Source organism: Leopardus geoffroyi, chromosome B2 (genome assembly GCF_018350155.1).
Source record: "Leopardus geoffroyi isolate Oge1 chromosome B2, O.geoffroyi_Oge1_pat1.0, whole genome shotgun sequence".
In the NCBI taxonomy this organism is placed as follows: domain Eukaryota; kingdom Metazoa; phylum Chordata; class Mammalia; order Carnivora; family Felidae; genus Leopardus; species Leopardus geoffroyi.
Window position 1 is genome coordinate 58,051,235 of NC_059332.1, and position 24,343 is coordinate 58,075,577.

General features: G+C 37.2%; 1 protein-coding gene across 2 annotated transcripts in view; it reads right to left on the bottom strand.

The window, feature by feature from the left end:
* The window catches only part of LOC123608563 (protein eyes shut homolog), a 363,718-nt gene extending 345,966 nt beyond the window's left edge, over positions 1-17,752 (bottom strand). For both annotated transcript variants that reach the window (XM_045498669.1, XM_045498668.1), the window contains exon 1: positions 17,545-17,752. In XM_045498669.1, the coding sequence (XP_045354625.1) occupies positions 17,545-17,593 (49 nt within the window). In that variant the 5' untranslated portion in view covers positions 17,594-17,752. The remainder of the gene's footprint in view (positions 1-17,544) is intronic.
* Between the last annotated feature and the right edge of the window lie 6,591 nt (positions 17,753-24,343).

The window sequence follows — 24,343 nt, forward strand, 5'->3', positions numbered from 1 at the left end:
GACTTTTCAGCCTAGAGACTACTGTTATGAACAGACACTTTAAATAGGAACATACCACTTTTCAGACACCACACACAGTGCCACAGACAAGTAAGAACAATTGTATTTAACCCTATAATTCTATTTTTTCCAGAAAAGTAAGGTCAATATGACTAAACTGTGGTAGAAGACTGCTAGTCTCTTCTGAATCTTTATTTTCTTTCTTTCCAGTCTACCAAAAATGTCAGCTACAATAATATACTCTATTTCTATATTAAACTTCTCAGAAGACTAATTTTATATTATACAATGTTTCATTACTTATAGTTGACTTTTGCTGAGTAAAATATCTGCCAAAGAATACATTATTACACAAAATTGCAATCTCTGTTCTCGGAACTAGGTAATTTGCTTTCCATAGAGGTCAAAGAAGCTATTTTGATAGTATTAGAAGTAAGATATAATAGGTGTTAGTATATATGGTTTTTCTAAAAAAAAAAAAAAAAAGATGGTCTGTCATAGAGCATAACATGTAAGGATTGAATATGAGTTATTAGCTATCCTGGTGAAGTAATAACAGTTGCAGTTCTCTTATCTAGGAAATAACTATCTCCAACAATACTAATAAAGGCAAATATTAATAAGGTCAAAAAAGGTAATAGGAATAGAGGAATAATCTTTAGACAATAGAGCATAAGTGAAAAAAAATCAAGAGTCTCTTTTCTTTCAAGAGTTTATGTGTGACTTTTCATTTTTGAAAAGAGAAAGTGTATATTTATTTATTTTTTACAAGTTTTTATTTAAATTACAGTTAGTGGGGCACATGGTGGCTCAGTCGGTTAAGTGTCCAACTTCAGCTCAGGTCATGATCTCACGGTTTGGTTCATGAGTTTGAGCCCCACGTTGGGCTCTCTGCTGACAGCTCAGAGCCTGGAGCCTGTTTTGGATTCTGTGTCTCCTTCTCTCTCTGCCTGTCCCTCCCCCACTAGTACTCTGTCTCTCTCTCTCAAAAATAAATAAAACATTAAAAAAATTTTAAATTACAGTTAGTTAACATGAGTGTAATATTAGTTTCAGGTGTAGAATTTAGTGATTCATCACTTCTATATAGAACCCAGGGCTCATTACAAGTGCTCTCCTCATTCCCCATCACCTATTTAACCCCTCCCCCCACCCACCTCCTCTCCAGTAACCATCAGCTTGTTCTCTATAGGTAAGACTCTGTTTCTCTCTCTTTTTTCCCCTATGTTTATCTGTTTTGTTTCTTAAATTCCACATATGAGTGAAATCATATGGTATTTGTCTTTGAGTGACTTGTGTCACTTAGCATAATACTCTCTAGCTTCATCTATGTTACTGCAAATGGCAAGATTTTGTTCTTTTTATGACTAATATTCCATTGTGTATACACACACACAAACACACACACACACACACACACACGTATACACAGACACACACAAAGATGTGTATATATATCCATTCATCAGTTGACAGACATTTGGGCTGTTTCCATAATTTGGGTATTATAGACAATATTGCTAAAAAGATTGGGGTGCATGTATCCCTTTGAGTTAGTATTTTTGTATTCTTTGAGTAAATACCTAGTAGTGCAATTGCTAGACTGTAGGGTAGTTCTATTTTTAAGTTTTGGAGGAACTTCCACACTGTTTTCTTGAGTGGCTGCTAGTTTGCATTCTCACCAACAAATGCACCAAAAACCATAAGATACCTAGGAATAAACCTAAACAAAGTGAAAGACCTGTATTCCGAAAACTGTAAAACACTGATGTAAAAAACTGAAGTATACGAAACAATGGAAAGACAGTCCATGCTCATGGATCAGAAGAACAAATACTGTTAAAATGTCTATACTACCGAAAGCAATCTACACATTAAATTTTTTTTAATGTTTATTTTTGAGATAGAACTTGAACAGGGGAAGGGCATAGAGAGAGGGAGACAGAGAATTCAAAGTGGGCTCCATGTCATTAGAGCAAAGCCCAATATGGGGCTCAAACCCAAGAACTGTAAGATCATGACCTAAACCGAAGTTGGAGGCTCATCTGACTCAGCCACCCAGGTGCCCTGCTATCTACACATTTAATACAATCCCTATCATAATACCAACAGAATTTTTCACAGAGGTAGAACAAACAATCCTAAAATTTGTATGGAACCACAAAAGACCCTGAATAGCCAAAGCAAACTTGAAAAAGAAAAGCAAAGCTGGAGGCATCACAATTCCAGACTTCAAGTTATATTACAAAGCTGTAGTGATCAAAAAAGTATGGTACAAGCATAAAAACAGACACATAGAACAACAAACAGAATAGAAAACCCAGAAGTGAACCCACAAGTATATGGTCAATTAATCTTCAACATAGCAGTAAAGAATATCCAATGGGAAAAAAATAAGTCTCTTCAACAAATGGTGCTGGGAAAACTAAACAGCAACAAGCAAAGAATGAAACTGGACCATTTTCTGACAACATACACAAAAATAAATTCAAAATTAATTAAAGACCTAAATGTGTGACATGAAGCCATTAAAATCCTAGAAGAGAACACAGGCAGCACCTTTTTTGACACTGGCTGTAGCAACTTATTAAATAGGTTCTGAGGCAAAAGAAACAAAAGCAAAAATAAAGAATTGGGATGTCATCAAAATAAAAAGCTTCTGCACAGTAAAGGAAACAATCAACAAAACTAAAAGGCAACCTACAGAATGGGAGAGTGTTATCTTAATTTTTTTTTGACTACAGTTGACACAATGTTACATTAGTTTCAGGTGTAGAAAAGAGGGCTTCAGTATATCTATACTTATTTCATGCTCACCACATAGAGAGAGGGATGTTATTACAAGACCACTGACTATATTCTCTATATTGAGTCTTTTATTCCTATGACTCGTTTATTCCGTAATGGGAAGCTGTATCTCCCCACTCCCTTTCACCCATTTTGCCTATTCCCCTACTCCTCTTCCTTTTGGCAACCATTGGTTTGTTCTCCAATTTGTAGGTGTGATTCTTTTCTTCGCTTGTTCATTCATTTGCTCTTTTAGATTCCACATATTAGTGAAATCATATGGTATTCATTTTTCTCAGTTTGACTTTTTTCAGTTAGCATAATACCCTCTAGGTTCATCAATGTTGTTGCAAAATGATCAGCTCTCATCCTTTTTTATGTCTGTGTAATATAGAGAGCATCTTAATACACTTACTCAGTATTATAAATATGAATTTAATTACAGGATGAGAGATAGTTTCTCTTTTGAGAAGACAATTATACTCGAGTTCTGTCATTAAAAATATCTGCAACTGGGGGCGCCTGGGTGGCGCAGTCGGTTAAGCGTCCGACTTCAGCCAGGTCATGATCTCGCGGTCCGTGAGTTCGAGCCCCGTGTCAGGCTCTGGGCTGATGGCTCAGAGCCTGGAGCCTGTTTCCGATTCTGTGTCTCCCTCTCTCTCTGCCCCTCCCCCATTCATGCTCTGTCTCTCTCTGTCCCAAAAATAAATAAACGTTGAAAAAAAAAATTAAAAAAAAAAATCTGCAACTGAAATTTAGTCTCCTTTCCTTTCTTTCCACATCTAGACATGCAAGACTCTTAAAATTATATAAATTATATACATGTCCAGGATATTATGCAGCCATAAAAAAGAGATGTTGAATCACTTGAAATGAATGTAACATCATGTGTCAACTATACCCCCAAAATTTTTTTAAAGGAAAAAAAATATTCAGCATATTCAATACTATTTGTCTAGCTTTGAAAATTTTGAAAAATTTTACACCTTGCAATAAAGTAAATACAAATCTATTTGTCTAGCTTTGAAAAATTTTACACTTTGCAATGAAAGAAATAAGTGCAATAAAAATTAAGTGTAGGGGCGCCTGGGTGGCTCAGTCGGTTGACCATCTGACTTTGGCTCAGGTTCAACTCAGGTCATGATCTCCGGGTCTGTGAGTTTGAGCTCCACATCAGGCTCTGTGCTGACAGCTCAAAGCCTGGAACCTACTTTGGGTTCTGTGTCTCCCTCGCTCTCTGCCCCTCCCCTGCTCATGCTCTCTATCTCTGTCAAAAATAACTAAACATTAAAAACAATTAAAAAATAAGTGTAAAGTATTTGTTGCTTGAAGATTAAGAAACGAGTGAACAATAGGCAGAAATAAGTAACTCGTATAGAATTTTCATGTTAACAATTATGCTGAGGTGTACATGACACAAATTTAGATTTTTACTGCAGTGTAGCATTATTTTATGCAAATAAAAACACAAGTGAATGTACTACGTGTAATTAAGTAGATATTACTTTACACATTGTATTTGATTAGATGTTTTGCATTTTAGTTTTGTATTAAATTCTGAATTCTAAAATGCTGCATACCATGACAAGAAACAGACAAAATATTGTTATCTTAGTGTCAGACTTGGGATGAAATATTTAATATTTTTTGTAACTGAAAAAAGGAATAAAAGGATGAAAATTTATTTAAAATTTTAAATAGATGTCACATATTAATATTGTGATAAATTTCAGACTATCATTTAGATAAGTAGTTTTAGCTGAAGATTTTGCGCATAATTTTTAGTTATAGTTAGTTTTACCAATAGAATAAAATTATAATAAGGTAATATTTCTTGGATGAAAATGTTCATGTTTCTTTCATCTAGGTGTACTTATATTCACACACACACATACTCACACACAATTGCTCAAACATGCACACACATATTCATTTATAATTTGTCAACTTCACCAACAGCAACACTTTTAATAAAAAATCTGAAGTCTAAAGCTATTTATTCAAATGAATACACTCTTAAAAACTCTACCTCAAGGGCACCTGGGTGGCTCAGTTGGTTAAGCATCTGACTTCGGCTCAGGTCATGATCTCATGGTTTGTGAGTTCGAGTCCTGCGTCAGACTCTGTGCTGACAGCTCAGAGCCTGGAGCCTGCTTTGGATTGTGTCCCCAACTCTCTCTGCCCCTCCCCTACTCACGCTCTGTCTCTGTCAAAAATAAATAAACATGAAAAATTTTTTAAAAAATTAAAAAACTCTACCTCAAAAATAATACTGACACAGTATTCAGAGAGGCTCTACAATCTTTTTTTTTTTTTTAAATAAACTGTATTTTACGTACATTGATTTCTTTGCCATTCATAAGCCACTTGTGGGTATTGATGCAGCTTAAAAAAATATTTGAAGTGAGAAAGACAACACAAACCCTTCCAAACAGTCAGAAAGTAATGAATTGAAAGTAAATTATAAACAGAAAGATTATTTTCTCTACACAAATTATTTTTCTACAGATGTGACAAAAATGGGTTTGGATTCATTCTACTACTAAAATATAGTGAGTGAAATGCATTTAGAATTATAGCTTACAGTAGCATCCAAACTGAATCCTTTACAAATTTACCTACAATTGTTTTGTTATATATACATACTGAGCTAAAAATCTGCACTTTTCCCATACAAATACTACCAAAATATAATAGTGTCAAAAACTTCCTAGACACATAAAATAACTTTGGCAATTTCTTGACTGGAAAATCCTTAATCTTAATCGCTACCCAAAAATCTTACTCTAGTTACATACCATTAATTTTTTTTTAATGTTTATTTATTCTTGAGAGATAGAGAGAGACAGAGCATGAGCAGGGGAGGGGCAAAGAGAGACAAAGAATCAGAAGCAGGAGGCTCCAGGTTCTGAGCTGTCAGCACAGAGCCCAACGCGGGGCTCGAACCCACGGACTGCGACCTGAGCTGAAGTCAGACACCCAACCAACTGAGCCACCCAGGCACTCCTAGTTACATAGATTTGATAAGATAATATTCTTTTATTTTTTTCATTTTAGAAAGGATATGATATGGTTTACATTTGGTACTGTGGATGTATTTTCTGAATCTATGGAAGATTTTGATAATATTTTGAACTAAGCAAATCTTATGTTTTTGTCACTTTCATTTTTTTCCCATTAATAAATTAATAACCCTCTCATTTCTACTATTTTCATTGTTTCTTGAATCATTGTTTTCTCAACTTTTTACTGTTAATAAGTAATTTCTTATCTTAATATTGCTATTAAATGCTATAGTTTTGTTTTCTCAATAACCTTTTAATCATTGCAATCTTGTGTTATACTCCCTAAAAATTCTTACAGACTAGTGACTTGAATTCTTTTAGGAAAAACTATATCTATAATTACATGTGGTTATTATATGTCATATATATACACACACTTATATATGATAAATTATTTATTAAAGGAAATTGAAAATGTGACAACACAAAGTTTGGCTTGAAGCAGGACAGGTATGAGGCCTGTAGAGACTGTAAGTCTACATAAATTATGATTATTCTAGTGCTTTTATCAGGTATGTGCAGCATACTTTTGATTCATTTCTGGAAAGTTCTGGTAGTGGTAAATTGATTAGCAAATTCCTATGTTATGGCTTAAAAATGTTTTGACCTCCTTTGGAAAACTGAGCACAAGGGCCCCTGTCAACCACTCTAGGTCTCTGTCCTGCTATTGAGGAATTTTGCTTTGCTCTTATGATCCTGGGCAACACGGAGGAAGCACTTTGTCAAGTGGGCAGCTCCTTAGCGTATACTGGTTGCAATTTTAACTGTAGCCCTGTGGCCAAAATTCCTCATATTAATTTACCATCCTTACTTACTCTTGTTCACGTTTCTTTATTTCAGTTAAAAAATCCAATGAAAGTCATGTATGTAAAAATACATATTTTGTGTATAAATACATAAATAAGTGATAAATGTATGCTTATCACAAAATGCTTATCACAAAAACCAGCAACCAGAGTGGTAGCTTCCCACATCTCAGGCTTATTCCCAGAGACAATTAAGTAACACTTCCAGCTGTTTCACTTGGTAGTTTTCTCCATATCTTTAAATATTTATGTTTATTGATGTTTTTGTTTACCAAGTGTAGGAATTATTTGTTGATTTGTTAAGATAGAGAAGCTGCTGCCTTTTAAATTACCTCATGCACTGTAAGTATCTATGTATCTGTATCTATCTACCTATAGATATTAACATTTTAAACTATTTTTATTAAATACATTTACATTCTTTAAACTATGTCAATAGTGTGCTCATTGTAGAACAGGTATTGATTTATAATGTTTAATTTCATATATAATTTTATTGTTGTTTTCTATTTTCTTTTCACAATATATTATAATTCTTTTTTTTTCTTTTTACTATTCTCAAACCCTCAGCTCTACTCCATAACATCAATTGGCGTATTCACATAGCTGACCCTCTCTTCCCTAGAGGCCATTCTTCTGGAGCTTTCCTTTCTACTGCTCCCATGTGCCCTGTTGACCTCTAGCTCTGGGCCTTGCTGAATACCTCTTATGATAAGACTTGCCTTCACTGTTCTCCTATGGTTATCTTGCTTCCCTAGATCCTGTGTTCCTTTTTCTTTTTTTAGTCTCTCTTTCCTGAAGTTTATAATTTTGTATGTCATAGAAAAGGACTTGAGTGGGAGATGGTTCCTATATACAGATGGTCAGAGAGGCTTCTTTGAATAGGCAATCTATGAGCTGAAGCTTAGCCATGCAAAGATTTAGAGAGTAAATAGTTACATAAAAGAAAGTAGTGTTACATAAAAATCTCCTAAGAAAATTGTAGGTGTTAGTAACAGAGGGAAGGGTACAGCCTAGTGTTATGGGGAAACTAAGAATGGTACCCTATAAAGTCCAAGATTTATTCAAATGTGATCTAGGTCATTTAGGGTCATGTAGTTCACGATAAGAGTTTTGGAATTTATTTTCATTTCACTGATATATTACTGGCTAGTTTTAAGCCAAGGAGTGATAAGAAATATTCTTATAATAAGATAGAAATGTTGAGTGCAGTCCTTTTTGATGACTTGTATTTCTTCATCTGGGAAGGAACAAAGGCAGGGAAACAGAGAGGAAAGTGATTAGATATGTTTCAATGCTCTACACTAAGGGGGTAGGGACTTCTAGTAAAAAATTATGTTTTAATAATAGCAAATGTTAAAATTTTAGGTAGGATAACAGTGCTAAAAATATGTTTATTGAAAATATATACCAGATTAAGGAATATGCAGATGGTGAAGTTTTGACAATGAATTAAAACCCAAAGGAAAAAAAAAAAAAACAGCTTGAGGGAGAAGTATTGTTAAGAGGGGTTTGGAAATGCAGATGCACAGAAGGTTGGAACAGAAGATAAAGAATAAACAACCAGTAGAGAGAGGCTGAAGATGAAAGTAGCAAATAGGAGAAAATGGTAACTGAGGTAGGTATCTGGACAAGATGCCAAATAAAGTCTGAAGATTCAGCCTACCTGAGGATGAGGAGCCTCACGTACTGATCTAGATAGATTATGAGAAAGAGAAGGCAGAGGAGAAAACAGATGTCTGTCAGGTAAGAGTGAAGTAAACTTATGTCTTCTATTCATTTAACAAATACACATACATTGAGCATCTATTTTCTAGACATAAGCTAGGTGCTATGCTATGGATGTAATGATAAGACACATTCTCTGTTGTCAGAACATTCACAATTACCAAAAAAGATGGAAAATTAAATAAATGTTCATTGTCACGGAAGCATCTACAAGACAACACGGGTACCTAAGGGTATAGTAACTTTTCAGATTAAGGTGGAAAGCTAAGGGAGGGTTTCATAGACTGTGGTGAGTTGTTGATTTCCCGTAGAATGAGTATGTACTCGACAGCAGACACAGAGAGGGGCAGAGGAGAGAACTCCTGACAGAAGTAACACTTTCTGACAGAAATAAAATGACACTAGACTTTAGAAAGTGCAAATTGCTTAGCATGGAAGTCCCTCAAAGGGCCTTTGGATGGTGAGGGTAAGAAAGCGAAGACTAGATCCTGAACTACCATCATTAGTATGTGATGGTATGTGGGTGTTATCATAGACAATCCTGAATAACATGATAAACTTTTTGATTTAGAAATATTCCTGTGATTAAAGTAGAATGATAATTTCCAGGGCTGAGTGGGAAGGGACTGAGTTTGGAGGCAAAGAAACACTATAACATTATAGGGACATTTCAAAATAGAATAATTAAGCAAGAGCAGTGGGAAGGGAAAGAAAGCGTTTCTGTAATATTTACGCAAATGTTAATAGGATTTGGGATACTGAATATGGGTGGAGCTGACCTAAAGAGGGTGTACAGGATGAAAACTCCAAGATTTCTTGTATAAGTAATTGAGAGAATAGTAGCTCCATTAAGCTAGACTGGGGATATAAAAGAAAAAAAGCAAGTGTGCCTGTCTAGACAAATGATGGAACTGGGATTTAGGAGAAGTATTTGTTTAAGGGAAAGGGGAGGAATAATTAGAAAAAATGAGAGAAAATGAGGTACCTTTCTTAAATACCTACTATATACTAGAAGCTGCCCTAGTACTTTTGGATGCCCTTGTTCATCACACATGACCTCTGTGGCTAGCATTACTTCTCACTTCTACACTTGTGGAGTCCAAAGCTCAGAGAAGTTTTGCCAAACTTAACCGTGGCTATTAAGTACCAGAACCAGCATTCAATTACATGTGTAATTCATTAGTATCATGCTCCCATTTTGTTGTATAAAATTTAGGGGAATGCTGGTATACAGTCATTATTTGCACTTGATCTTAGCCAAGAGGCCAAGAAGTGATCTGCAGTCATTATTTGATGGCATGGGAATGTAGGAGGCCATGTGGAGTCAGGGGAAAGCATTTAGAAGGAAGAAAAAAGACCTAGGGAGAGCAGCATTGAGGAGCAATGGAAAAGACTGAGGAAATGGTCGGAGAGTAAGAAATAAAGAAACTGTAGCGGTGTCAAAGAAGCCTTGAAAGAACATTCAGAAGAGGGAATATAATTAGTGTGAAATGGCACAGAGAAAGGAAGCAAGAAAAGGTTGAAGACCGCTCATTGGGCTTGAAAATTCCTAAACTCAAGCAGAATTTATGTGCTGCTGGGTCAGAACTCTAGATATAAATAGTAGATGAACTATAACTAGGGGAGCAAGAACAGACATTTATTTAGTTTGGGCAACTCTTTAAAGAAAGGTGGTTATAAAGAAAGAGAGAAATGGCTAGAAGATGATACAGACCTAAAGAAGTAGCTATTTGATAAAGTTGGAAAAATCATGGGAATTTATGAGTGAGAAAGAAGGAAGATATGGGAGACAGGCGGTAGCAAAGTTTTGTAGGAACAGAGAAGATATAGCAAAGTTTTGTAGGAACAGAGAAGAAAGGGATCAGATATAGAACCCAGGCAGAAGGTAGGGATCCATTTGAGTGAGTCAGAACATTTCCTTTTCAAGGCATAAGAGAAGTGGATGAGTAAGAGAATAGATATAAATAAAGATGTAGGTGGGGTGTGGTGTCAAGAGAGTTTACTCCTTACGGTTTCTATTTTAATCATGAATTTAGAGGCAAGGTGATCTTCTGGGAGTGAGGAGATGGACGTGAAACATAGCACTTTAAGAGAGTGCTGCTGACTTAAAGCAGCTGTTCTGAGAAAAAGGAAAAACAACAACAGCAGCAGCAACAACAACAACAACAGTGGACTAGAGAAAATAAGTGATGTCCTCATCATGTTCACCTTTCCCCAGCGGCAGCACTCAGCAGCCTGCTTGTACAAGTGCAGAAATCAAATAAGCACACGAGTGGCATGAAGTGAGGGATTTGACTAAAATATAAAGAAAGTATTTTGGTTATATATTATGTAGTTTAAGTTGGCAGGTGAGGAATTGGAATCAGAGGAGAGCTGACAGAGTTGACAGACAGAAAGGTTGGGCCAGAGAATTGGAGTTCCAGAAAATAAGACAGTTGCAGCATAGGTAAGTTGTAAATACCAACTCTGAGAGGGAAAGAATCGTAGGTAAGACTAGACTTGAGAAGACTGATAATTTGGGCATAATATTATAGGCAAGTTTATGGAATATCAAGAAGAGATGAATAAAGACATCAGAACATAAAAATCTAATTGAAATCCTGAATTCATGTTCACCCAATATGTGCATTTTCATGTGACTTTTCCAATGAAAATTTGCAATGGGAAAGTGGTCACAGAGAGTAGACCCTGAGTTGAAAACTTTAAAGGGAGGTTTAAGGTAGGCAAGGAAGAAAGGAAGGAAGGGCTTTCTTGAGATGGCAGACCCCCATGTTCAGTAGGTGAGGTAGGTGCCTAAACAATCACAATGAGAATTAAAAATAAGTTTTTAAGGGGCACCTGGGTGGCTCAGTCGGTTAAGCGTCTGACTCTTGATTTCAGCTCAGGTCATGATCTCACAGTTCTTGGGTCTGAGCCCCACTTTGGGCTCTGCACTACCAGAGTAGTGGGATTCTCTGTCTCTCTGTCTCTCAAAAAACTAAATAAACTTTAAAAAATAATTTTTTTAAAGAGGAAAATATGAAGGACTAATCAGTAATAAGTTGTGGTCACAAAGAATAATTTCAGATTTTGAGATTTGACTTTTGAAAGGTTTCAAACGTTTAAAAAGTGCTAAAATTTGGTTATTAAAATCTAATATGTTAGAAGGGCCATCAATATGGGCACTGAAGAGTTTAGGCAGAGATGGCACAAAATCAGACTCATTAAGTATTTGATAAATGAATAAACAAGTAAATGGACATATGGATAAACAGATGAATGGATAAATCAAAGTATATGTAGTTTATATGAATAGAATATCTGAACCAATGTATAGTCCATTCCTAGGGTGACCCTCAGTCTATTTTGTCAGAGCCCCAGTCTATTTGGTCTGGATGTTTATACTGGCTAATCAACTTGAATCACAAAATTCTATTTTGCTAATAACTGCAAATGTCAAATAAGAAGGCATTTTGTATGATATTTTTTTTAACTTTGAGGCTTTAGATGATATTGACTTAATTTCTTGCTTCACAGATTAAGTTACAAATTCTCTATGTATGGTTTATTTACAGAGAATATAATGTTTAATATTAGCAACTCTGCTGGATATTTCCTATTCATCTCTCCAGATGTACTCTCCACCCATTTTCACTGTGCTCTCGGCCCAGAAAGGCTGACCTGTATGGACTTCACTGACGGACTACTATGGCTTGTGGTGCCTTGCTGGGTTCAGCCAATGGGAACCCTAGTAAAAGATGAGTGGAAAGGAGCAGAATGAATGTGGGTTGTGTATTTCACCAGCTTCATTCCACACAGTATGTTCCTCTACTCAGGATGGAGTCCTATGCTGAAGGTCACAGGTTTTCTAAAGAAGCCCTCTCTACATAGCTCTCTCCTTCCACATTTTGGTAACTGGTAACTATTAACTCTCTCCTCCCCTAAGGGCTCTAAAAGCTCTTCTAGTACTAGGTCAGAATACCACACTGTCCTATATGACTTCTCTATACCCTGACCATACAATCCTAAGTATTCCTTATGAAACTATCCTCAAACTGCCCCATTTTGAATGTGCCATCTGTTTCCTACTGGGATCCTGACTGAGATAGAATTAAAAAAAAAATACTATTATTAACAACACTGCTAATAACACGTTTAAAAATGTACCTTTATGACCTCCAGTCTTTTCTCATATTTTACTTTTATAGTGTGTTGTTATATTTTTAAAGATGCATATTATCAATTTTTACCTTAAAATTTCCATTCTCATTTTAATTTCATTCAGTAGAAGGCAAAATTCCAAATGTAAATGTATCTAATGTTTCTTAATTAGTTTATACTAAGTAAGATTTTTGGTAGCACAATACATTCTTTTTTTTTTTAATTTTTTTTTCAACGTTTATTTATTTTTGGGACAGAGAGAGACAGAGCATGAACGGGGGAGGGGCAGAGAGAGAGGGAGACACAGAATCGGAAACAGGCTCCAGGCTCTGAGCCATCAGCCCAGAGCCCGACGCGGGGCTCGAACTCACGGACCGCGAGATCGTGACCTGGCTGAAGTCAGACGCTTAACCGACTGCGCCACCCAGGCGCCCCAGCACAATACATTCTTTACAGTTTATGACATACATAGATCTCTAGTGAGATTCTTTAGGTATAGAAATACATGCCCGTCTTTAAAAACATTTCAGTGAATGTGTTGGTTTGAATGATTATGTTGATTTTCTTAAAAAAGCCAGAAGGCTTTTGTCCTGGTAAGAATGAAGTGATATTTGAATATGGGATATAGTTGTTATTATAAAGGAAAGAAACAGCTTCTCAGAAACACTTCATTAAATGTAAAGCAGCCTGATCACTTTTAATATTGCAGATGATTGACTGGAAACAATGACCATGTGTCAGAAAAAAAGTGTTAATACTTAAAATAACCTCTTTTTCTTATTTTTGGCAACCACCTAAATGACTGCTTGGAAGATCATAAAAAGCAATGAAAACAAGACCTTTTAACGGAACATCTCTATTCTAAGCTGAAATCCATTAACTTTAGAACCTATTGTACTTAAATTCATAAGCTATAATCATATAAGAACTGTACTTCTAGTTCATTCCTAATTGATTTTAATCACTTAGAGAGATCTACAACCTAATTTTTTTTTAATGGGTATTTTTTTCTCCAATGTGAGAATAAGGTTAAACATTTGGATCTGTAAAACCAGTACTGAACATATGACAGTATTTCATGTCTGGAAGCTAGTTTGCATGTTTTTGTGTACACATGCTTCATCACGCTCTCTCCCATCCATGCTGTTACTGGTATCTCCAAAGCAATTTTTCCCTTTTTGATCCTTTGCCAAAAGCAGAAATCCAATGTCATTAATGCTACCAACCTAGGTTTGAGATATTCAGGTTTGAGCTTGAAAGCATAATGTTTTCTGCCAGCTGAGACTGGTTTTAGGGAAAAAGAGAGCAAAGTGAATTGGACCATGGCTAGGGGCTGGGAGTCCTCGAAGTGAGGAGAAGAAAGAACCAGAAGGAGGCTGAATAGAGTGGAGCTATTCTGCACTGTTACCCGTGAACAGACTCTATAAATGTATGGTCCTGGAAACCTAAAACTCCAATTCAGACAAATAAAAAGATTATTATAATGCTCTATGATAAGTGGTCTAGGATGCTATGCAAACAGACAGATGGGGTCCTTAACACGGGCAGGTTGTGTCAGAAAGGCCTTCCCAGCAGGAGTGAGTTCTGAAGGAAGGGTCTGACTTAGGCAGCAACGTGCGACAGGAATAGTCCAGGAAATGACAGCATCACATACAGAGACACATGACAGAAAAACATGGTCAGTTCAGTGAACCATAGCAATATAGTATGTCTGATGCATAAGGTGTGATAGGCAAATGCAGTCAAGGAAAAGGAAGATTGCTGACAGATGGCACTGGCCAAGTATGTTGGACCAGGTCCGCACACAGCTTGAACCTGCTGTTTATGAAAAACCAGTGTGGATTAAGGAAAGGAGTCACGATCAGCTTTATCATTTAGAATAATTCCCACAGCAGTGTAAGGCACACAAGTGACTGGTTAGAAAAGTAGAGAGTATAGGAAGGGAGCACAACTGTTATTTGGCCTTACTTCAAATAGGAAATGGTGAGGGACTAAATTAGTGAAGTGTTGGTGTGGCAGGGCCAGGAGGAGCAGATGATGCAAATCTGAGAAACATTTGTGAGACAGTCAAATTGAATATGGAGGCAGGGCCAAGGAGAGGAGAGGGAAGGAATCTAGGCTGACTAATGGTAGTCAGCTTCTGAGGAGGATTGGGATTCACTGTAATAATAAAAAAAAGATGGCACAGATTCTGGGAAAGACATTAAGTTCAAATGTGAGACATCTTTAAGACATTCAGATGGAGAGATCCACTAAGGAATGGGACTTAGTGTCTACACCATAGGACAAAGAACCGAGCCTCCCTTTGCCCAAATTCTTTCCCCAATCCCACCCCAGTCCATCAGCGAGACATTTTAGTGCTCTTTCAATCACAGACACATGAACACAAGTCAAAAACCACAGTCGTTCCATGTCACAAACTGTTTTTGACCCCTGTCAATAATTTGCTAAACCAAAGTGAGATTCTGGCATATATCAGTCAATTATTCTTAATTACCTGTTATCCTATAGGAAACCTGAAAATTCAAACTAGTGGTTATTTCTATGCGGTCTCTTTCTTTAGAAGGCACTGGGTATATAATTTTGAAGCAGATTAACTTCTTAAAATATATTTTGCTCATGATAGTGTAAGATCATTTTATCTAATCAGGCATGCAAGGCAAGAAAAAAAGTTTTCAGTAGTATGTTAGACTCAGTTAAGAATTGCAGGGGTCTCTTTAGCTTGGGAAATAAAATACATAGGTATGTGTGACAACTGATTAGCCTACATGGATTGCTAATGTTGGGGTTTGCTGTGGTCTCAGCTTTGACTGAATGAGTCAGCCTGACACTGAAAGGTGTCACAGCACCAGAATTACATCACATTAAGGCAAAAAGTGGATATTATGATACAAATTATTTCTTTTTTTATGTTTATTTATTTTTAAGAGACAGAGAGAATGATAGAGCACGAGCCAGGGAAGGGCAGAGAGAGAGGGAGACACAGAATCCGAAGCAGGCTCCAGGCTCTGAGCTGTCAGCACAGAGCCCGAGGTGGGGCTCGAACTGACAGACCATGAGATCATGACCTGAGCTGAAGTTGGATGCTGAACTGACTGAGCCACCCAGGCGCCCCGATACAAAGTATTTCCTATAATTATTTTGTTCTATATTGCATTACTCTTTGAGATCAAGAACTAGTTTCATTTCACAAAATCATAAACACAAACAAGTATTTAACATGTGTTAACAAGTATTAACAGGTTAGAGAATAAAGAGAAAACTGTTCTGAGAGGAAAAACAGCACCAATAATCTTTCCGTATAACCACTTGTATTCTTTCTGCACTGTACTTCAATTTGCCAGGAAGCAGGTGAGGTCGAGAGGGTTCCTGGATGCAGGTGCCCAAATCCCTGCCATGCCAAAATAGGACCGTGGGACCTCCTCAAGCCACAGCACGTTTCTCAGGTTCTCCTAACCCACGGCTGCTCCAGTCACCTCTGAAGCATGGGAATGAACAATTGTTTCTGCCACTTACTAAACCACTCTCCCCTTCTCTTTCTCACTCTTTCTCCCTAATTGCCAACTTCTACTTTCTTAACATTCTGAATTCTCAAACTAAAGTTCAGAGGGTCTTAGAGGCAGTGATAACCTTCCATTGTGTATCCATTTCTCTTTGGGGCTGTGAAACACCAGTGGCCCCTAAGGTCCTGTGATGTGAGCAGGCCACAACCAGAGCAACAGGCACTGGCTACCTGCTGGGGAGGGTGGAGAGAAACCACTGTCTTCTAAACTTTCTACAATATTGGGAACAAGTTCCCAGTCAGTTTCTCAATGGTCCTCTTGTACAGATATGTTTGTGTATTACTAGCTAGCTAGCTAACTGTTTCAGTTTAGAAAAACACCTCAGTGTTAAAAAGTTTGTGTTATGGGACGCCTGGGTGGCTCAGTTGGTTCAGTGTCCAACTTTGGCTCAGGTCATGATCTCACAGTTTGTGAGTTCGAGCCCTGCATCAGGCTCTGTGCTGACAGCTCAGAGCCTGGAGCTTGTTTCGGAATCTATGTTTCCCTCTGTCTCTCTGCCCCTCCCATGCTCATGCTGTGTCTCTCTCTGTCTCTATAATAAATAAAATTAAAAAAAACTTTAAAATAAATTAAAAAATAAAGTTTGCTTTACTTTTTCTTCCAGTAACTGGATATATTAGTTTTGTATAATTTTATCTGGAAAAAAACTTATTTTTTTTAAGAAAAAAATTATTCTGTAACCACAAAAGAATGATAAAGTTGAGGGATGAAAATTTGACAGCTTCTATTGAATAAAGAATGTGATTATTTTAGATAATGTTCTTTATTACTTCTGGACTGGAATATAATAATTCCTTTCCTTTTAATTTTTTTTGTGTTGTTTCCTTATGGTTTAGGTTTAGGATTATACATTGAGCAGCTGTCTAATCATCAGTCTCAAATATACATAATCTAACCTAACCACACACTGACAAACATTCTGTAAAATCTCACTAATTCAGGATAATTAGAGGAAAGACCAATCTGAAATGCACTCTCTCTCTCTCTCTCTCTCTCTCTCTCTCTCTCTCTCTCTCTCACACACACACACACACACACACAATGCACTAAAGGAAACAACATTTTACTTATTTGACTACAAGCAATACTTTAATAGGGCAACAGCAGCATTGCTAGAAAGGATCTAGCAATTTTAAAACATAAAAGTGTAATTAGCATGCCAATTATATGTAAAATGTTTGAAGAGACTTGGAATTTTAAGTAATTTTATTTCTCTTTTGAAATCCTTTACTTATCAAATTCTTTCTTTAGTCTCACACCCATATATGAAAAATCCCAAGTGCCAGATGAATACATGGTTTTACTCTTCCTCTTGTTCATTTTCAATTCATTCCCAGAATAAGTACATGCTTAAAATTTAAAACCTTACCTTTTTTTCGTTACCCTTAAAAGAAAGTTCTTCATGCATTTTTAAATAAAGATTTTAATAATTGAGGGAAAAAATAAAAGGCTTACCATATGACTCTACCCTATATTTTCCACATGGAATACAAAATGGTATCATAAGAAGATATGCTCTTCCTTATTCCTCTTTCTCTCCTAGTCCTTCTGTCATCCAACAGTAATTTATTAATAGCCATGACCTGAGGTGGATTTATCACGAAGCTAATGAAGCTTAAGCTTTAGGCCCCTCACTTGCACTGATCTCTTCCAAGGTCCTGAGAAGAGTTATAGCAAGTGTTCACACAGCCTTATGTTTTCATTAAACCTTCTACAGTAAGATAGTATAACACCACGGTAAGCTAGACTATTCTCTTTTTCCATTCTGAAATCCTCTCTGTCACACTTTCCCTGGGTTGCATAATTTTGGAGTGGCCAGGGGCGTTTTGGGACCTACTTAAGGGTACTTGAGTTGGAAATACACTTAGTTTGGGTTTTCACAGTCACTTGTGAGTATAATTAGCTTATTTCTAGCTGTCCTCATACAGGAATGGTATTCAGAAATACCACCTTCCACTGTGCCAACCCACCTGACATCATGATAAGAAGTTACAAGTCCAATGGCCATATAGAATATGAATGTTTCAGAAGAACTGTGTGAATTTACTTAAGATTAATTCACACAAAAGAAAATGACCTGACATTTATAAAATATAAAAGAAACACTGTAGGCATTTTCTGAAGTTTGTTATTGTGAAAGTTTGGGTCATCTCAAAGCAGAATGGAAGGTAAGCATTTGGGTGTGGACAGTTTATATGGGATGTGATCCACATACAGAGAATGAGGCAGTAGGGGAAGAAAGGAGGAAGGAAAAGCCCACCTGAAATGTGTTATTGTGGATTCTGCTGTGGGGAATGCAGGCAAGATTTCACTAGGACTTTGGGAAGTGTAGGAAATGCCTCTCAGAATCATCTGTTAGAAGCATTAGAGGCTGGGGCATTTATTGAGGATTTCTGTCTGCAGGGGGTGTTAGGTCTCCTCTACTCCATCTGAGTTGCTGTTGTGAGTTGAGCAGGCACTGGAAGGGAAGGCCCTCATGCAGAAAAGCAGAGAGATGAACCCATGAGGTGAATGCTGGCAGCTGTACCCAGTTGCTTACCAAAACTGAGACTGAAATCAGAACTTGGCCTAAGAGAGGTGATGTGGGGGATCAAAAGCATCTGCCGCAGGTAAATATTTTTTATCTCTATTTTTTTAAAGAAGAAATTGAAGTTCTATGAGGCTAGATCAGTTTCCTGAGATTGCATGGCACATAGGTGATAGAAGTAAGATTTCAATATACATACGTCTAATTCCAAAGATCACTCATTTTCCATATATATTGCATGTCTCCTTGGGGAGAGAGGACATCTAAGTCAATGAATCATATAAACTTGGCATGGTTCAGTAAAATGATTTTGCTGGCTTCTGCCAGCAGATGGGAACAGAGGAAGCTAATACGATAAAGTTCCTCGCTATTCTTTTTGTAGTACCTGCTGTGGGCATTCTCTTACCTTAGAAAAGCATATTGATTGGATATTCTTTCCTGTTTTGTCAAAGATTAGTTGGCCATACTTTTGTGGGTCCAATTCTGGAGTCTCTATTCTATTCCATTTGTTTATGTGTCTGTTTTTGTGACAATATCATGCTGTCTTGATGATTACAGCTTTGTAGTACAGCTTGAAGTCCAGGATTGTGACACCTCCTGCTTTTGTCTTCTTCTTCAATATTACTTTGGCTATTCAGGGTCTTTTGTGGTTCCATACAAATTTTAGGATTGCTTGTTCCAGCTTTGAGAAGAATGCTAGTGCAATTTTGATTGGGATTGCATTGAATATGTAGATTGCTTTGGGTAGTATCAACATTTTAACAATATTCTTCCAATCCATGACCACGGAATGTTTTTCCATTTCTTTGTATCTTCTTCAGTTTCCTTCATAAGCTTTCTATAGTTTTTTCGTAGGTATTTTATGATTCTTGGTGCAATTATGCATGGGATCAGTTTCTTTGTCTTTCTGTTGCTTCATTATTAGTGTATAAAAATGCAACTGATTTCTGTACATTAATTTTGTATCCTGCGACTTTTCTGAATTCATGTATCAGTTCTAGCAGACTTTTGGTGGAGTCTCTCAGGTTTTCCATGTATAATATCATGTCATCTGCAAAAAGTGAAAGCTTGACTTCATCTTTGCCAATTTTGATGCCTTTGATTTCCTTTTGTTGTCTGACTGCTGATGCTAGAACTTGCAACACTATGTTAAACAACAGCGGTGAGAGTGGACATCCCTGTCGTGTTCCTGATTTCGCGGGAAAGACCTCAGTTTTTCTCCATTGAAGATGATATTAGCTGTGGGCTTTTCATAAATGGCTTTTATGATGTTTAAGTATGTTCCTCCTATCCCAACTTTCTCGAGGGTTTTTATTAAGAAAGGATGCTGAATTTTGTCAAATGCTTTTTCTGCATTGACTGAAAGGATCATATGGTTCTTAACTTTTCTTTTACTAATGAGATGTATCACATTGATTGATTAGCGAATATTGAACTAGCCCTGCAGCCCAGGAATAAAAAGACAGTCTCTTTAACAAATGGTGCTGGGAGAACTGCACAGCAACATGCTGAAGAATGAAACTAGACCACTTTCTTACACCATTCACAAAAGTAAACTCAAAATGGATGAAGGACCTGAATGTGAGACAGGAAACCATCAAAACCCTAGAGGAGAAAGCAGGAAAAAAACCTCTCTGACCTCAGCCGCAGCAATTTCTTACTTGACATATCTCTAAAGGCAAGGGAATTAAAAGCAAAAATGAACTATTGGGACCTCATGAAGATAAAAAGCTTCTGCACAGCAAAGGAAACAACCAACAAAACTAAAAGGCAACCGACAGAATGGGAGAAGATATTTGCAAATGACATATCAGACAAAGGGCTAGTATCCAAAATCTATAAGAACTCACCAAACTCCACACCCAAAAAACAAATAATCCAGTGAAGAAATGGGCAGAAAACATGAATAGACACTTCTCTAAAGAAGACATCCAGATGGCCAACAGGCACATGAAAAGATTGTCAATGTCACTCCTCATCAGGGAAATACAAATCAAAACCACACTGAGATTATCACCTCATGCTGGTCAGAGTGGCTAAAATGAACGAATCAGGAGACTATAGATGCTGGAGAGGATGTGGAAAAATGGGAACACTCTTGCACTGTTGGTGGGAATGCAAACCGGTGCAGCCACTCTGGAAAACAGTGTGGAGGTTCCTCAAAAAATTAAAAATAGATCTACCCTATGACCCAGCAATAGGACTGCTAGGAATTTACCCAAGGGATACAGGAGTGCTGATGCATAGGGGCACTTGTACCCCCATGTTTATAGGAGTACTTTCAACAATAGCCAAATTATGGAAAGAGCCTATATGTCCATAAACTGATGAATGGATAAAGAAATTGTGGTTTATATACACAATGGAATACTACTTGGCAATGAGAAAGAATGAAATATGGCCTTTTGTTGCAATGTGGATGGAACTGGAGAGTGTTATGCTAAGTGAAATAAGCCATACAGAGAAAGACAGATACCATATGTTTTCACTCTTATGTGGATCCTGAGAAACTTAACAGAAGTCCATGGGGGAGGGGAAGGGGGGGAAAGTTACAGAGAGGGAAGGAGGCAAACCATAAGAGACTCTTAAAAAGAATAAACTGAGGGTTGATGGCGGGTGGGAGGGAGGGGAAAGTGGGTGATGGGCACTGAGGAGGGCACCTGTTCAGATGAGCACTGGGTGTTGTATGGAAACCAATTTGATAATAAATTTCATATTAAAAAAAAGAAAATCATATTGAGCTTTATGAACAAATCACTGATTCATATAGACCCACTAGGCACCCTGGATTAGAAGGATAATACAATATAAAAAATCCTGTTGTTGAACCCAAAGAAGGTGTAGTTACCCATGTCATGTCAGATAGTTTAAAGACAGGAGGAATAGGAATACTATAATACAGATGACTAGCATTACAGTTTTTATATATTTGACTCAGCTATAACCCAAAGGAGGATACAAAATTTACGAACTACTTACTCCAGACTTGGAGTGACTTTACATACGTTTTATACTTTAGTCATATGAGGCTCTTACATAATTACATAAATCTGATAGGAGTCCAAGTCCCGTGGCTTGTAGAAGTCTAATGGCTATGGTGGGTGATACTAAGGTTTATCAGGACTTTCTCTCTTGTACTTCCAGTACAAGGAAGCCTACACTTTCAACTACTGTTACTGATCTTGGCAATGAACTGGGAGCTGACATACTGGGTGTCACTTTGGAAGTGATTCACTTAATTGCTGACGCTCACCTCCCTAGCCTCTTTTCCAATGCCACACAGCCTGTGAAAGCATGGGTGTATTATTCATAGGAGTCATAGAGCAAATTAGCCTGGAATGCTGAGCCACCCTATGGAGTACAGCTTCTTTGGAGTAACAGTGGCCTTTGAATGAACAAGAAATGAACTTTATTTTGTTAAGCCAAGGAGACTATTGGGGCTGCCTGATACTATGGTACACCATAGCCTAAACTTACTAATTGAGTGACAGGTTAACATTTGAACCAAAGCCAATGTGACTTCAAAAGATCCTATCTGCTCTTTTAAATGCAAAATATAGTCTCCCGTTTCTAGGTTTTATTTTATTTTTAAAATGTTTATCATATGTTTGGTTATTAAAGTAATTCCTAAACCATATGGCCATTTTGTAAAAATATATAGAATATACTCAAAAAGAAATGAAAATTATCTCATAGTCCCAATGTAATTAAAATTTTGGTGTATTTACTTCTACTCTTACTTTCTATATATGAGTGCGTATTATTTTTATGTTGCTGAAAGTCATACTACAATAAAATAATTGCTTTTAAATTAAATATCATTGCTAACTTTTATCCAATATCATTAGACATTCTTTGTAAACTTATGTTCTTTTTACAACATTTTTTTAATGTCTATTTATTTTTGAGTGAGACAGAGAGAGAGAGTGTGACCAGGGGAGGGGCAGAGACAGGGAGACACAGAATGCAAAGCAGGCTCCAGGCTCTGAGCTATTGGCACAGAGACTGATGTGGGGCTCAAACTCAGGAACCACATGATCATGACCTGAGCCAAAGTCAGACACTTAACCAACTGAGTCACCCAGGCACGTCTATAAACTTATGTTCTAATACAATATGGCTCGTGGAAGGGTGCAAATAATTCCTTAACTTTGTCTTACTTGCTAGCTTTTTCCTGCTATGTAGTGCACATTCCTTATTCCTTATTATTTCATTGCAAAAAGAGACTACATAGACATTTTATCTGTTCTCCTCATCCAAAAGTCCCATATAATAAGGAAATTTTGTCTCTCAATCCCATCTTCTATACCAATAGTTCAGCTGCTCAAAAGTCAATCAGCTATTCAGTGAAATAACAGCTGAGCTGGTTGACTGAGCTGACCAATTGTTCACCCTACTGATAGTCCTATGAAACATAATCTTTCGTTTTTTATCCTAAAATTTACCTTAAGTATTTATCTTTGTTCTATACTTTTACTTTGCTTGCATACCTAAAATCTCTTAAAAGCATTATAGCGGTGAGACTCACATTACGATCAAGTTAGATGAAAAATGATTAGAAGTCAAAATACCTAGAACCAGGGCTCCTGGGTGGCTAAGTTAGTTAAGTGTCCAACTCCTGATTTCTGCTCAGGTCAGGATCTCATGGTACGAGACTGAGCCCCCATTAAACTCCATACTGGGTGTGGAGCCTGGTTAAGATTCTCTCTCTCCCTCTTCCCCTGCCCCTCCCCTGCTGGCACCTGCACATGCTCACTCTGTCTTTCTCCCTCCCTCCCTCCCTCTCTCTCTCTCTCAAAAAAAAAAAAAAAATACCTGGAACCATGAACTTTCCAACCACAAAACTGATACATGTTACTGAAAAGAAGTCATGACAAATTTTATTTTTAAAAAAATTTTTTTTTTCAATGTTTATTTATTTTTGGGACAGAGAGAGACAGAGCATGAAAGGGGGAGGGGCAGAGAGAGAGGGAGACACAGAATCGGAAACAGGCTCCAGGCTCTGAGCCATCAGCCCAGAGCCCGACGCGGGGCTCGAACTCACGGACCGCGAGATTGTGACCTGGCTGAAGTCGGACGCTTAGCCGACTGCGCCACCCAGGCGCCCCATGACAAATTTTAAATAGGAAAAAGATTATACCTTTATTCCATTTGATGAAAAAACCAACCCAAAAGAGAATAAGTATTTTTTATTTAAGACATTTAAAAAGACTTGCTACCCCAGCCTAGATGTCAGTGTTCATAAAAGGCAAAAAACACATTTAATGATTATTGAGACAATTTCATAAGTCATACCCCATGAACTTGTCAATAATGGTATAGTCCTTTCTTTTGTTTTGCTCTTTCTCATTTATCTGTCACTGATATGGATGTCATTTTTTCAGCTCTTTCACAAGGCACTGCTCAGTTACTTTGGCAGAAAACATAAGTGGTGAAATCATCTGAAGCCTAGCCACATATAATGGTTTGCCAGCATCCCACCATCAAAAAAATGACTTTTATTCTACACTTCAAGAAAACGTGCATGGATTTGTAGGTTTGTGAAAGGCGCCATAGTGGAAACTCTGCAGGCAGAAATTCTTTATATACATAACAACACATCAATAGGCAGCTCCATGCAAGTCCTCCCACATATCCAGCTAAATAAAGACACACTCAAAGGCTCCCTCCTAGGGTCTAATCTTGTCATATTTTCCATGTAGAGCCCATCATGGTCAAGTGCTTCAG